This window comes from Hyperolius riggenbachi, chromosome 7, assembly GCF_040937935.1.
Source record: "Hyperolius riggenbachi isolate aHypRig1 chromosome 7, aHypRig1.pri, whole genome shotgun sequence".
Lineage (NCBI taxonomy): Eukaryota > Metazoa > Chordata > Amphibia > Anura > Hyperoliidae > Hyperolius > Hyperolius riggenbachi.
The window spans coordinates 9,571,861-9,587,569 of record NC_090652.1 but is presented as its reverse complement, the minus strand read 5'-3'; the positions used below and the strand labels follow the sequence as shown (position 1 = coordinate 9,587,569).

Below are 15,709 nucleotides of genomic sequence, written 5' to 3'. Positions count from 1 at the left end.
CTGGGATCCGGGGAAGGGAAGCTGTGCTCTGTGGCTGCAGGTGTGTGGGTCTGGCTAGCCGTGTAAGGCAGCGGTAGTGACACTGTGTGCAGCATGGCAGGGCTGGGGTCTGGGGGAGGGAAGCTGTGCTCTGTGGCTGCAGGTGTGCTGGGTCTGGCTAGGCAGGTAAGGCAGCGGTAGTAACACTGTGTAGCATAGCAGGGCTGGGTTCTGGGGGAGGGAAGCTGAGTTCTCTGGCTGCAGATGTGCTGGGTCTGGCTAGCCGGGTAAGGCAGCGGTAGTGACACAGTGTGCAGCATGGCAGAGCTAGGATCCGGGGGAGGGAAGCAGAGCTCTGTGGCTGCAGGTGTGCTGGGTCTGGCTAGCCGGGTAAGGCAGCGGTAGTGACACTGTGTGCAGCATGGCAGAGCTGGGATCCGGGGAAGGGAAGCTGCGCTCTGTGGCTGCAGGTGTGCTGGGTCTGGCTAGCCGGGTAAGGCAGCGGTAGTAACACTGTGTGCAGCATGGCAGAGCTGGGATCCGGGGGAGGGAAGCAGAGCTCTGTGGCTGCAGGTGTGCTGGGTCTGGCTAGCCGGTTAAGGCAGCGGTAGTAACACTGTGTGCAGCATGGCAGGGCTAGGATCCGGGGAAGGGAAGCTGCGCTCTGTGGCTGCAGGTGTGCTGGGTCTGGCTAGCCGGTTAAGGCAGCGGTAGTAACACTGTGTGCAGCATGGCAGAGCTGGGATCCGGGGAAGGGAAGCTGCGCTCTGTGGCTGCAGGTGTGCTGGGTCTGGCTAGCCAGGTAAGGCAGCGGTAGTGACACAGTGTGCAGCATGGCAGAGCTGGGATCCGGGGAAGGGAAGCTGAGTTCTCTGGCTGCAGGTGTGCTGGGTCTGGCTAGCCGGGTAAGGCAGCGGTAGTGACACACTGTGCAGCATGGCAGAGCTGGGATCCGGGGAAGGGAAGCTGAGTTCTCTGGCTGCAGGTGTGCTGGGTCTGGCTAGCCGGGTAAGGCAGCGTTAGTAACACTGTGTGTAGCATGACAGAGCTGGGATCCGGAGAAGGGAAGCTGCGCTCTGTGGCTGCAGGTGTGCTGGGTCTGGCTAGCCGGGTAAGGCAGCGGTAGTAACACTGTGTGTAGCATAGCAGGGCTGGGATCCGGGGGAGGGAAGCTGCGCTCTGTTGCTGCAGGTGTGCTGGGTCTGGCTAGCCGGGTAAGGCAGCGGTAGTAACACTGTGTGTAGCATAGCAGGGCTGGGATCCTGGGGAAGGGAAGCTGAGCTCTGTGGCTGCAGGTGTGCTGGGTCTGGCTAGCCGGGTAAGGCAGCGGTAGTGACACAGTGTGCAGCATGGCAGAGCTGGGATCCGGGGAAGGGAAGCGGAGTTCTCTGGCTGCAGGTGTGCTGGGTCTGGCTAGCCGGGTAAGGCAGCGGTAGTAACACACTGTGTAGCATGACAGAGCTGGGATCCGGAGAAGGGAAGCTGCGCTCTGTGGCTGCAGGTGTGCTGGGTCTGGCTAGCGGGGTAAGGCAGCGGTAGTAACACTGTGTGTAGCATGGCAGGGTTGGGATCCGGGGAAGGGAAGCTGCGCTCTGTGGCTGCAGGTGTGCTGGGTCTGGCTAGCCGGGTAAGGCAGCGGTAGTAACACTGTGTGCAGCATGGCAGTGCTGGGATCCGGGGGAGGGAAGCTGAGCTCTGTGGCTGCAGGTGTGCTGGGTCTGGCTAGCCGGGTAAGGCAGTGGTAGTGTCACTGTGTGCAGCATGGCAGAGCTGGGATCCGGTGAAGGGAAGCAGAGTTGTGTGGCAGCAGGTGTGCTGGGTCTGGCTAGCTGGGTAAGGCAGCGGTAGTAGCACTGTGTGCAGCATGGCAGAGCTGGGTTCAGGGGAAGGGAAGCTGAGTTGTGTGGCTGCAGGTGTGCTGGGTCTGGCTAGCCGGGTAAGGCAGCGGTAGTGACACTGTGTGCAGCATGGCAGGGTTGGGATCCGGGGAAGGGAAGCTGAGTTCTCTGGCTGCAGGTGTGCTGGGTCTGGCTAGCCGGGTAAGGCAGTGGTAGTGTCACTGTGTGCAGCATGACAGAGCTGGGATCCGGAGAAGGGAAGCTGCGCTCTGTGGCTGCAGGTTTGCTGGGTCTGGCTAGCCGGGTAAGGCAGCGGTAGTGACACTGTGTGCAGCATGGCAGGGTTGGGATCCGGGGAAGGGAAGCTGAGTTCTCTGGCTGCAGGTGTGCTGGGTCTGGCTAGCCGGGTAAGGCAGTGGTAGTGTCACTGTGTGCAGCATGGCAGGGCTGGGGTCTGGGGGAGGGAAGCTGAGCTCTGTGGCTGCAGGTGTGCTGGGTCTGGCTAGCCGGGTAAGGCAGTGGTAGTAACACTGTGTGCAGCATGGCAGGGTTGGGATCCGGGGAAGGGAAGCTGAGTTCTCTGGCTGCAGGTGTGCTGGGTCTGGCTAGCCGGGTAAGGCAGTGGTAGTAACACTGTGTGCAGCATGGCAGGGCTGGGATCCGGGGAAGGGAAGCTGAGTTCTCTGGCTGCAGGTGTGCTGGGTCTGGCTAGCCGGGTAAGGCAGTGGTAGTAACACTGTGTGCAGCATGGCAGAGCTGGGATCCGGGGAAGGGAAGCAGAGCTCTCTGGCTGCAGGTGTGCTGGGTCTGGCTAGCTGGGTAAGGCAGTGGTAGTGTCACTGTGTGCAGCATGGCAGGGCTGGGGTCTGGGGGAGGGAAGCTGAGCTCTGTGGCTGCAGGTGTGTGGGTCTGGCTAGCCGGGTGGGACAGCGGTAGTGACACTGTGTGTAGCATGGCAGTGCTGGGATCCGGGGAAGGGAAGCTGCGCTCTGTGGCTGCAGGTGTGCTGGGTCTGGCTAGCCGGGTAAGGCAGCGGTAGTAGCACTGTGTGCAGCATGGCAGTGCTGGGATCCGGGGAAGGGAAGCTGCGCTCTGTGGCTGCAGGTGTGCTGGGTCTGGCTAGCCGGGTAAGGCAGCGGTAGTGTCACTGTGTGCAGCATAGCAGGGTTGGGATCCGGGGAAGGGAAGCTGCGCTCTGTGGCTGCAGGTGTGCTGGGTCTGGCTAGCCGGGTGGGACAGCGGTAGTGACACTGTGTGCAGCATGGCAGGGTTGGGATCCGGGGAAGGGAAGCTGCGCTCTGTGGCTGCAGGTGTGGTGGGTCTGGCTAGCCGGGTAAGGCAGCGGTAGTAGCACTGTGTGTAGCATGGCAGAGCTGGGATCCGGGGAAGGGAAGCAGAGTTCTCTGGCTGCAGGTGTGCTGGGTCTGGCTAGCCGGGTAAGGCAGCGGTAGTAACACTGTGTGTAGCATAGCAGGGCTGGGTTCTGGAGAAGGGATGCAGAGCTCTGTGGCTGCAGGTGTGCTGGGTCTGGTCTGGGCTGCGCTCCAGAGCTCCTCTATACAATGGGCACATTGTGCTGCTGCTTTGTCCCCAGGAGACACCCACAGATTGTCTAATCCTTTCTCACCGACAGGCGGCAACTTCTAACATCGCCTTCCCTCTGTGTCTGTGCCTGGGAAGTGTTGGCAGCCTGGCCCACATGTGATCATCTCCCCACTGTACTCCTGAGTTATAATCCCTTACTTGCTGGGGCAGATCTGTTTTAAAGGGAACCTGAAGTGAGCGGGGGATAGAGACTGACATTCTGTCCGATTAAACCATACCAGTTGCCTGACAATCCTTATGATCTCTATGGCTGCAGTAATGTCTGAATCACACCTGAAACAAGCATGCACTTAAACTGGACCTGAACTCTTGCACAGGACAGAAGGAGAACCTAGTGAAGTGCACTCTGTATGTCTAACTGCACCCTGCATGTATTTAGAGAGTTAATTCCCCATCATTTGTGTCTAATCAGAAGTTGTAATTTAATCCCTCACCTGTGTTACATGACTGCCTTTGGCAGAGATTGCAGATAAGCCCATGACTGCTCAGTCGGACATTTTTATCAGGGCTGATAACAAGCAGGTTGAGCAGTGAAAGATGAAACAGAGAGCAGGGTATTTTTTTTTTCTCTATGGCTCCCACTTATATATATGGTAAAATATAACCGGGTGCTTCGTCTCTGGTTCACTTTAAATACTTTTTAGGGAATATCTTTATAAAGCATAAAAGCCTTGCTGAGAATCCCCATGAAGAGATGGGCTAGTCCAAAACCTGTCGCTTCTGTCACACTTCTGCTACCCACATTGAGTGACAGCAACATAGGAGAAAAGTGATTTATGTCTCATTTTACTCTAGGAGAAACGTACTTATTTGTCTGCATGTATTTTACAATTTTTCGCCATAGTGCCCCTTTAAAGGTTATTATGCTGTTTTGTATCTTTTAAGCCCTCTCCACACCATACAATTTTTTTATTTGATTCATTGATTCGATTTGATTCTATCCGACATGTCCGATCGGGATTCGATTCAATTTGCCATTGTTTTGCAATGGCAAATTGAATCTAATCCCTATTGGACATGTCTGATTGAATCGAATCGGACAAAAAATTGTATGGTGTAGATGGGACTTTAGAACAGAGAGGAGTTCTGAGTTCAGGTCCACTTAATATTGTCAGATCTGACTAATGTCAGAAGCCTCTGACCTCTTGCATGCTTGTTCAGGGGCTATGGCTAAACGTATTACAGGCAGAGGATCAGCAGGACAGCCAGGCAACTGGTATTGTGTAAAAGGAAATAAATATGGCAGCCGCCATATCCCTCTCAGCTCAGGCTCCTTATAAGTAGGAGATGATTGATTATCTGGTGCTGTATTAGTTGTAGAGGACTGCGACACCGCAGGGGACTTTCCTATTAGGAAGACAAACCCTCTGAATATACACAAGAACAATGCGGGGCTTGGGATCCTTGTCATTTAGGGAGCTCAGCTGGAGGGGTTGTTTGTTACAGAAGAAGTTTCTGCTTCCAGGGAGTTTCTGCCCATCACATTTATTATGCCAGGGTGGACAGACCTGACTGGATACAGAAGCTGGTCAGACGAGTCTAGGGAGACAGCGAGCTGCTTGTAGAGGCGGGAGATCTGTGCTGCCATTCATAACAAAAAGTCTCCTAAAAGTTTGGGGCAGGAAATAGTTTATTTAGGTGTGTTGACCATCGGAGCACCCAGCCCTGCATTGTCTCCTGCGGAGGCACCAAAGACAATGCCCCTGTGTGGCCTTTGTTTCACACTTTTAGTTACTCCTATTGATGAAGTAGGTTATTTTTATGGCATAAAACATTTTTTTTTCTTGGTATAAAACCTCATATAGACAAAAGTAACTTAAGGTGCGTACACACGCCTCATTTCTTCAAACTACGGGTCGTCAGGCGCAGGGCTGTGGAGTCGGAGTCGAGGAGTCGGAGTCGGGGGCAATTTTGGGCACCCGGAGTTGGAGTTGGCCGCTCTGACGACAGTTTTCCCGAGTGTACTGTCTGTCGGATCAGTCAAAACCAGCCTGATCAGCCTGCCGACAGACTGTACACACTGGAAACTGTCATCAGAACGGCCACCCCATGGGCGGGTCCAACGACCCTTAGTTTGAAGAAATCAGGAGCGTGTACGTACCTTATAAGCGGACCTAAACTCAGAACTTCCTCTCTGCTCTAAAAGATGAGCAACGGCATAATAAACGTTTCTCTGTAAAGGTTCTTTTTTACAGCTTACAGAACTCCTGCAATAAATCTGCAGTGTCTACTTCCTGCTTTTTATGGAAGCAGACATATTGTTTACATCCTGAGGCAGCCAGTTGACATAGCTGAGAGATCAAACTAAACCTTGTTATTGGATACAGATGAGGGAGAATTAGACTGGCTAAACTCTCTAAATACATTCAGGGTGCATTTATCTGTTTTCCTTCTGTCCTGTGCAAGAGTTCAGGTCCACTTCAAGTCAAAAGGAAAGTTGATTTTTACCTACATGGGGCGTATCTCGCTAGCTAAATGTAATTTTTGTCTCTCCTGTATCTGGCCTATGAAAGACCACCATCATGAAAATGTTGTGAAATTGATATTGCATACAAATTTACTTCTCTCCCAGAGTGAATGCACCATACATTACTTTCCAACCATGTCGCTATCACTTACAGTTGGCAGTATGACACATTTGATTGGTTTTGGACTAGTTCATTTCCTCATGGGGGACTCTCAGTATATATTTTTTTTTTTTGATTGATTTGGGTCAGGATATTCCTGAGGTCATGTGCCTTTCCATAGCTTTACGTTGATTTTCTAAAAGTAGCCTGCCTTGTTGAACCTGTAACAAAAAAAAGTTCCTCTGGGGGGTACTCACCTCGGGACGGGGAAGCCTGAGGGTCCTAATAAGGCTTCCCCCTCCCCTGTAGCTGCTGGCAATCCAGCGCTGGCTCCCCCGAAGTATCCTGCAATCCTGGCTCGATAAGCCTGACAAGGCTTGCTATATTTACCTTTCCTGGCTCCAGCGGGGGTGCTGTTGCGGCTTTCAGCATGGAGATAGCCGATCTCCATCGGGTCCGCTCTACTACACAGGCGCAGGAGACTTGCAGGAGACTTGCGCCTGCGCAGCAGAGCCGCCCGACAGCGATCGGCTATTTCTGCCTATCTCCGAGCGGAGAGCCGATACTGCGCCTGCACTGGAGCCGGGAATTATCGCCGCCGCCGTGGGACAGAGGAGGTTGGAGGAGGCCTCGATAGGACCCTGAGGCTTCCCCCACCCGAGGTGAGTACCCCCCAGGGGAGGTTTTTTTTGTTACAGGTTTTCTTTGTTACAGGTTTTCTTTAAGTGCTTTGCTGTTATTACTGAATGCAATTTGCAGCCGTGATCAAATGCTATTCAAACACAAATAAAAAAGAAATTAGAATGTAAATGATTGTCAGGCCAGAAGTGTAGCGCCCTCTCCTCCAGCTCCATGCTTCTGTCTAGAAATGGACCCGGGTGTTTGTACCCAATGGTGCCAGCAGGGGCGGACCTATTGGTGGTAGAGCACTACCTTTGGAATGCATGTGGTTGTCAGCAGTATCCTAGTAACCTGTCAGTGTCAGTCTGATGTGTCTGTCTCTCCCCCTCTACAGGTGGCTGGAGATGCTGATTGTGTATCCCAAGACCAACAAGCAAAATCAGAAGAAGAAGAGGAAAGTGGAGCCACCAACCCCACAGGTAACATGCCTGGGAGAAGCCCCCCAAATACCCCCCAAATGCCCCTCACCCTCCATATACTTCCAGTTCTGGAAACACAAGCTGTGCATACATTCCACCACCAATACCACCTCACACATACCGTCTTTCCCCGAGAATAAGACCGTGTCTTATATTAATTTTTGCTCTAAAAGATGTGCTAGGGCTTATTTTCAGGGGATGTCTTATATTTCTATAAGAAAGTGTCTCTCAGCAGAACATTTCCTGTTCCTTTGTACTGTGATGTTCATGGATTAGAAAGTATGCACTGTACTAATCAGGCACCTGCCCTGTCTTCCCTGCACACGGCTGATAACCTTGCTGGGATGACAGGATCAGTGCCCGATGTCCCCATTTACTGGCTGCCTCTTTCTCCTCGTTAACTTCCGTTAGGGCTTATTTTCGGAGTATGGCTTATATTTCAAGCATGCTCAAAATTTCAGCTAGGGCTTATTTTCAGGGTAGGTCTCATTTTTTTAGGGAAAGAAAAGGGTACCTTGTGTCTAGTAGTAGGGCCAGTAGGGTATTATACCTTGTGTCTAGTAGTAGGGCCAGTAGGGTATTATACCTTGTGTCTAGTAGTAGGGCCAGTAGGGTATTATACCTTGTGTCTAGTAGTAGGGCCAGTAGGGTATTATACCTTGTGTCTAGTAGTAGGGCCAGTAGGGTATTATACCTTGTGTCTAGTAGTAGGGCCAGTAGGGTATTATACCTTGTGTCTAGTAGTAGGGCCAGTAGGGTATTGTACCTTGTGTCTAGTAGTAGGGCCAGTAGGGTATTATACCTTGTGTCTAGTAGTAGGGCCAGTAGGGTATTGTACCTTGTGTCTAGTAGTAGGGCCAGTAGGGTATTATACCTTGTGTCTAGTAGTAGGGCCAGTAGGGTATTGTACCTTGTGTCTAGTAGTAGGGCCAGTAGGGTATTATACCTTGTGTCTAGTAGTAGGGGCAGTAGGGTATTATACCTTGTGTCTAGTAGTAGGGCCAGTAGGGTATTATACCTTGTGTCTAGTAGTAGGGCCAGTAGGGTATTATACCTTGTGTCTAGTAGTAGGGCCAGTAGGGTATTATACCTTGTGTCTAGTAGTAGGGCCAGTAGGGTATTATACCTTTTGTCTAGTAGTAGGGCCAGTAGGGTATTATACCTTGTGTCTAGTAGTAGGGCCAGTAGGGTATTATACCTTGTGTCTAGTAGTAGGGCCAGTAGGGTATTATACCTTGTGTCTAGTAGTAGGGCCAGTAGGGTATTATACCTTGTGTCTAGTAGTAGGGCCAGTAGGGTATTATACCTTGTGTCTAGTAGTAGGGCCAGTAGGGTATTATACCTTGTGTCTAGTAGTAGGGGCAGTAGGGTATTATACCTTGTGTCTAGTAGTAGGGCCAGTAGGGTATTATACCTTGTGTCTAGTAGTAGGGCCAGTAGGGTATTATACCTTGTGTCTAGTAGTAGGGCCAGTAGGGTATTATACCTTGTGTCTAGTAGTAGGGCCAGTAGGGTATTATACCTTTTGTCTAGTAGTAGGGCCAGTAGGGTATTATACCTTGTGTCTAGTAGTAGGGCCAGTAGGGTATTATACCTTGTGTCTAGTAGTAGGGCCAGTAGGGTATTATACCTTGTGTCTAGTAGTAGGGCCAGTAGGGTATTATACCTTGTGTCTAGTAGTAGGGCCAGTAGGGTATTATACCTTGTGTCTAGTAGTAGGGCCAGTAGGGTATTATACCTTGTGTCTAGTAGTAGGGGCAGTAGGGTATTATACCTTGTGTCTAGTAGTAGGGCCAGTAGGGTATTATACCTTGTGTCTAGTAGTAGGGCCAGTAGGGTATTATACCTTGTGTCTAGTAGTAGGGCCAGTAGGGTATTATACCTTGTGTCTAGTAGTAGGGCCAGTAGGGTATTATACCTTGTGTCTAGTAGTAGGGCCAGTAGGGTATTATACCTTGTGTCTAGTAGTAGGGCCAGTAGGGTATTATACCTTGTGTCTAGTAGTAGGGCCAGTAGGGTATTATACCTTGTGTCTAGTAGTAGGGCCAGTAGGGTATTATACCTTGTGTCTAGTAGTAGGGCCAGTAGGGTATTATACCTTGTCTGTACATCTGCAGCTGGTTTCTGAGCTTTTATATTCTCTGAAGCCATGTACACTGACTTATGAAAGGCTCATCCAGCTTCAAGGACAACCGAGGTGACATGTGACATGAGATAGACATGTGTATGTACAGTGCCTAGCACACAAATAACTAGGCTGTGTTCCTTTTTTCTTTCTCTGCCTGAAAGAGTTAATCAGGGATGGAAGTGACAGTTTCTGTCACTCCGACTATAGCATAACCCTCACGGATAAGTATTTACAGCCATCAAACACTTTCCTGTCAGTAAATTGCTTCTGAGGGCAAAAGGGTCAGTAATTCATACATTTGAGCTCTTGCATGCTTCAGTGAAGGTGTCATTGAGCAGAGACAATGAAACTGTAAAAACTTAAAAACTAGATTTAAATGTAAAGCTGTGCAATATCTAAAGTCATTTTTAGGTAGAGGATAGATACGATTTGTTTTTCTCATCCGTTTATTTTCACATCGGATGTCCGTTATTGCACAACCAACCGCACGACATGACCAACCACACAAGTACGAATACACACGCCAACCAACTAAACAACCGACCCACTTTAATACTATGCGCACGAGCTAAAAGGCAAACTGCACAACATGTCCGCATTCAAAAACCAACAAAGTTGTTCAATAGACTTGTACAGACATTTTTAAGCTGCATGATAGTTGGGCAGATGTTCTACCGGTTGGATCTGGCAAACCACCTACTATCATTTGGTCATCTGGTTGTTTGCCAGCCGTACACACGCTCAACTTATCTTCCAACAGACCAGTTTGGAAGATAGTTGGACAGAGTGTTGGTAGGTGTGTATGAGCCTTAAAGAGGAACTTAACCACTTCAGCCTTCAGTCGTTTTCACTTTATGCATCCGAGCAATGTTCACCTCCCATTCATTAGCCTATAACTTTATTACTACTTATCACAATGAACTGATCTATATCTTGTTTTTTCCGCCACCAATTAGGCTTTCTTTGGGGGGTATATTTTGCTATGAGCCACTTTACTGTAAATGCATTTTAACAGGATGAATAAGGAAAAAAAACTGAAAAAAATTATTTCTCAGTTTTCAGCCATTATAGTTTTAAAATAATACATGCCTCCATAATTAAAACTCATGTATTGTATTTGCCCATATGTCCCGGTTATTATACCGTTAAAATTATGTCCCTATCACAATGTATGGCGACAATATTTTATTTGGAAATAAAGGTGCATTGTTTCCGTTTTGCATCTATCACTATTTACAAGTTTAAAATAAAAAAAAATCTAGAAATATTTCATCTTTACATTGATATTTAAAAAGTTTAGACCCTCAGGTAAATATTTACATGTTGTTTTTTTTTTATTGAAATTTTTTTTTTTTTTTTTGTATTAAACATTTTATTTGGGTATTTTTTGGGAGGGTGGGATGCAAGCCATAGTTTTATAATGTAAATGTGTCTTGAGTTTTATTTTTTTCACTTTTAGTTGTAGTTTTACTTTTTGGCCACAAGATGGCGGCCATGAGTTTGTTTACATGACGTCACTCTAAGCGTAACATACGCTTAGAGCGATGTATGGGGGACGTTACAGCCAGAAAAAGCGCAGCTTCCGAGAGAAGCTGTCGCTTTTTCAGGGGGGGGAGAGGAATCGGTGATCGGGCACCATAGCCCGATTCACTGATTGCCAGGCTAACAATCCGCGGCCGGGAGGGCGCGTGCACGCGCGCGATCAGCTGCGGGAGCGCGCGCCTGCGCGCATGGCCTCCTGGGCGTAGCTAATACATCCAGGAGGCCAAAGTAGTTAAGCCTAAACAAACATACTGTCATTGACCACTTTTGCCTCCTGGATGTAGTAGCTACGTCCAGGAGGCCATGTGCGCGTCCGCGCGCTCCCCGCCCTGCGGTTTGTTAGCCAGGCAATCAGTGAATCAGGCTATGGTGCCCGATCACTGATTCCTCTCCCCCACAGGAAAAGCGACAGCTTCTCTCGGAAGCTTCGCTTTTTCTGGCTCTTGAGTCCCCATGCGTCCCTCTAAGCATATGTGTTACGCTTAGTGATGTCATGTAAACAAACTCATGGCTGCCATCTTGTGGCCAAAAAGTAAAACTACAACTAAATGCAAAAAAAAAAAAAAAATAAAAAATAAACACATATTTACAGAGAAAATTACTGTTTACATCCCACCCTCCCAAAAATACCAAAATAAAATGTTTAATATAAAAACAAACATTACAATAAAAAAATGTAAATATTTACCTGAGGGTCTAAACTTTTTAAATATCAATGTAAATGAAATATTTCTCTTTTTTTTTTTTATTTTAAACTTGTAAATAGTGATGGATGCAAAACGGAAAAAATGCACCTTTATTTCCAAATAAAATATTGTCGCCATACATTGTGATAGGGACATAATTTAAACGGTGTAATAACCGAGACAAATGGGCAAATACAATACGTGAGTTTTATTTATGGAGGCATGTATTTTAAAACTATAATGGCTGAAAACTGAGAAGAAAGGATTTTTTACCATTTTTTTCCCTTATTCTTCCTGTTAAAATGCATTTACAGTAAAGTGGCTCTTAGCAAAATGTACCGCCCAATGAAAGCCTAATTGGTGGCGAAAAAAACAAGATCTAGATCAATTCATTGTGATAAGTAGTGATAAAGTTATAGGCTAATGAATGGGAGGTAAACATTGCTCAGATGCATAATGTGAAAACGACTGAAGGCTGAAGTGGTTGTTACATTAGTTATGTTAATTAAAATAGATAGGTCATATCATCTCTTACGCCCTGTTTTAAAAGAACATGCAAATGGTTGATTTCATGGGGGCAGCTATTTTTTTGGTTGAAAGGAGGTGACAGGGAGCATGAGACACAGTTCCAACTGTCCTGTGTCCTGATCACCCCTCCCAGTTGCTAGGCAACGCGAATAACATAGGAAATCCCATCATGCTTTGCATAGCATCAGGGAAAAAAAAGCTTGGTGCAGTTTTCTTTGTTTGGTGGAGCTTAGCTAAAAATGAGGCTTGGGTAAGAAAAACAAAGTTCTGATGCTGTGAAACTGTTAAAGAAACACCAAGCCTTTTCAGTGCTGCTGAGTAGATTTTTAGTCCGGAGGTTCACTTTAGGGCTGATAAGCTCCTGTCACTGGAGCTGAAAATCAGAGCTCACATGTTTGTGTCTGAGCTACAGCTGCAGGTAATGAGCAGTACGGTGAAGTAGTGGATAGCACTGTCCCCTTGCAGGGCTAGGATCTCCTGCTCAAATCTAGTCCAGAACACTCTGCATGGAGTTTGTGTGTTCTCCATGTGTGTGCTATGATTAAGGGCCATTGTAGGTCCGAAACCTGCCAGCTGTCCGGATGTGTCTGTTTTACCTGATTCAATAAATTAGAGTTTTTGTATTTTTGTTGTTGACATCCTGCGGAGCTCTCTTCCTTTCGTTTGTTGTTCTGGGTTTGAGTCCTCTAATTCCCGCACTGTGTAAGCTACTGGAGGTTGAACGGAAATCGCCAGTTTTTTTTTCTGTGTGTGTGCTTGTTTCCTCTGGGCACTCAGGTTTCCTCTCCCTTCCCAAAAGCATACAGATTTATCATTCTAGGAGGTTATTTTATACCCCCAAAAATGTAGGCCTTAAACTACATTTGAAACCTAAAACAAAAATGTACTATGGTGAGCCCCTCTGAGGACAGTCAGTCACATGACTATGTACTCTGTAATGTGCTGCAGAAGATGTCAGTGCTATATAAATACATAATAATAATATGGTAGGACATTAGACTATGACTACGGTAGGATTAGAGTGTGAGCTCCTCTGAGGACAGTCAGTGACATGACTATGTACTCTGTAATGTGCTGCAGAAGATGTCAGTGCTATATAAATACATAATAATAATATGGTAGGACATTAGACTATGACTATGGTAGGATTAGAGTGTGAGCCCCTCTGAGGACAGTCAGTCACATGACTATGTACTCTGTAATGTGCTGCAGAAGATGTCAGTGCTATATAAATACATAATAATAATATGGTAGGACATTAGACTATGACTATGGTAGGATTAGATTGTGAGCTCCTCTGAGGACAGTCAGTGACATGACTATGTACTCTGTAATGTGCTGCAGGAGATGTCAGTGCTATATAAATACATAATAATAATATGGTAGGACATTAGACTATGACTATGATAGGATTAGAGTGCGAGCTCCTCTGAGGACAGTCGGTGACATGGCTATGTACTCTGTAATGTGCTGCAGGAGATGTCAGTGCTATATAAATACATAATAATAATATGGTAGGACATTAGACTATGACTATGGTAGGATTAGATTGTGAGCTCCTCTGAGGACAGTCAGTGACATGGCTATGTACTCTGTAATGTGCTGCAGGAGATGTCAGTGCTATATAAATACATAATAATATGGTAGGACATTAGACTATGAATATGATAGGATTATAGTGTGAGCTCCTCTGAGGACAGTCAGTGACATGACTATGTACTCTGTAAAGTGCTGCAGAAGATATCAGTGCTATATAAATACATAATAATAATATGGTAGGACATTAGACTATGACTATGGTAGGATTAGAGTGTGGGCTCCTCTGAGGACAGTCAGTGACATGACTATGTACTCTGTAATGTGCTGCATAAGATGTCAGTGCTATATAAATCTATAATAATAATATGGTAGGACATTATACTAGGACTATGGTGGGATTAGACTGTGAGCTCCTCTGAGGACAGTCAGTGACATGACTATGTACTCTGTAATGTGCTGCAGAGGATGTCACTGATATATAAATACATAATAATAATATGGTTGGACATTAGACTATGACTATGGTAGGATTAGATTCAGTGGCGTAGCTAAAGAGCTATGCCCCCCCCCCCCCCCCCCCCCCCCCCAGGTGCAAGATGGGAATGGGGAACAGTGTGTTAAGGATTACTACTATTCAAAGCTAATAAAGAGAGCTAATACTGTGATAGAGGGTGGACCCTTCGGGGCCCCGATGCGGTCGCTACCTCTGCACCCCTATTGCTACGCCACTGATTAGATTTTGAGCCAAGTCATAGGCTAATAGGACATTATCCTATGACTTGGCTAAGCATAACTGGGAGAGCAGGGCTACATAGCAATATATAGTTATAGGAAATGTTTCTGATGTTAAAACCGGGATAACAGGGGTTGCCCTGAAAAATTGATGGAATTGTACTCTATATCACTATATTTCACAACACTATGACAGCAGCGATGGCGTACATTCCATGCTGCGAGGAGATGCTGCTCTTTGGGGATCTAGCAGAAGTTTGCCTTCTTTCTTCCCCGTCCGCAGTGAAACTGGTGCTCTTTATTGCCTTCTTCTGCCTTGCCTTCTTCCCCCTGTCTGCAGTGTGACTGGTGCTCTTTATTGCCTTGTATCCTCCCCCTTCTATGGGCAGCAGAGTGGAGCTGCATATCTCAGTGAGATCATTAACCCTTGCAGTACGTCTCAAGCAGCAGAGTCTGGGAGAAGAGCGACACATAAGGTATCGCACAGGAACCTGGGCCTCATCTCATCTCTCTGATAACGTGGGTGGAATTCCAGCATCCCACATCAGCACTAGATGATGTCAGAGCGGGTCCCGCAGTCCAGCTCTTACTATACATGGTAACAGGCAGCCGACTCTGACTCACCCCATCTGACTCCTCCGGGCTGCCTGGGATCCCACAGCTCAGCCGCTAGCTGGAGGGGGAGCGCCAATATCGTTCTATGTCAGATGTCGGGAACAGGGCTGAGTTACCAACTGACTCTCCATTAGCTGTGTGACCCAGAACTGAGGGGACTATGACAACATGGCTTCCCTGCCGCCCCTGTGTCCAGCCAGAGCAGGGCTGCATTACACACAGCCTCTCCACTAGCTGTGACCCAGAACTGAGGACTACAACAACATGGCTTCCCAGACAGTCCCTGTGTCCAGCCAGAGCAGGGCTGCATTACACACGGTCTCTCCACTAGCTGTGACCCAGAACTGAGGACTACAACAACATGGCTTCCCTGCCTCCCTTGTGTCCAGCCAGAACAGGGCTGCATTACACACAGCCTCTCCTCTAGCTGTGACCCAGAACTGAGGACTACAACAACATTGCTTCCCTGCCTCCCTTGTGTCCAGCCAGATCAGGGCTGCTTTACACACGGCCCTCCACTGTGTGACCCAGAATTTAGGGCTACGACAGCATGGCTTCTCTGCCGCCCCTGTGTCCAGCCAGAGCAGGGCTGAATTACACACGGCCTCTCCACTAGCTGTGTGACCCAGAACTGAGGACTACAACAACATGGCTTCCCTGCCGCCCCTGTGTCCATCCAGATCAGGGCTGAATTATACACTGCCTCTCCGCTAGCTGTGTGACCCAGAACTGAGGACTACAACAACATGGCTTCCCTGCCGCCCCTGTGTCCATCCAGATCAGGGCTGAATTATACACTGCCTCTCCGCTAGCTGTGTGACCCAGAACTGAGGGCTATGGCAGCATGGCT

At 47.9% G+C, this 15,709-nt stretch overlaps 1 protein-coding gene across 10 annotated transcripts in view; it reads left to right on the top strand.

Moving 5' to 3' along the window:
* MPRIP (myosin phosphatase Rho interacting protein) overlaps positions 1-15,709 on the top strand; it is a 266,132-nt gene that overhangs the window by 153,052 nt on the left and 97,371 nt on the right. For 9 of the 10 annotated variants that reach the window (XM_068243558.1, XM_068243563.1, XM_068243562.1 and 6 more), the window contains one exon: positions 7,005-7,089. In XM_068243558.1, coding sequence (XP_068099659.1) covers positions 7,005-7,089 — 85 coding nt within the window. Of the gene's footprint in view, positions 1-7,004; positions 7,090-12,145; positions 12,224-15,709 lie in introns of those variants that run through there. The other variant, XM_068243565.1, reaches the window with a different exon arrangement.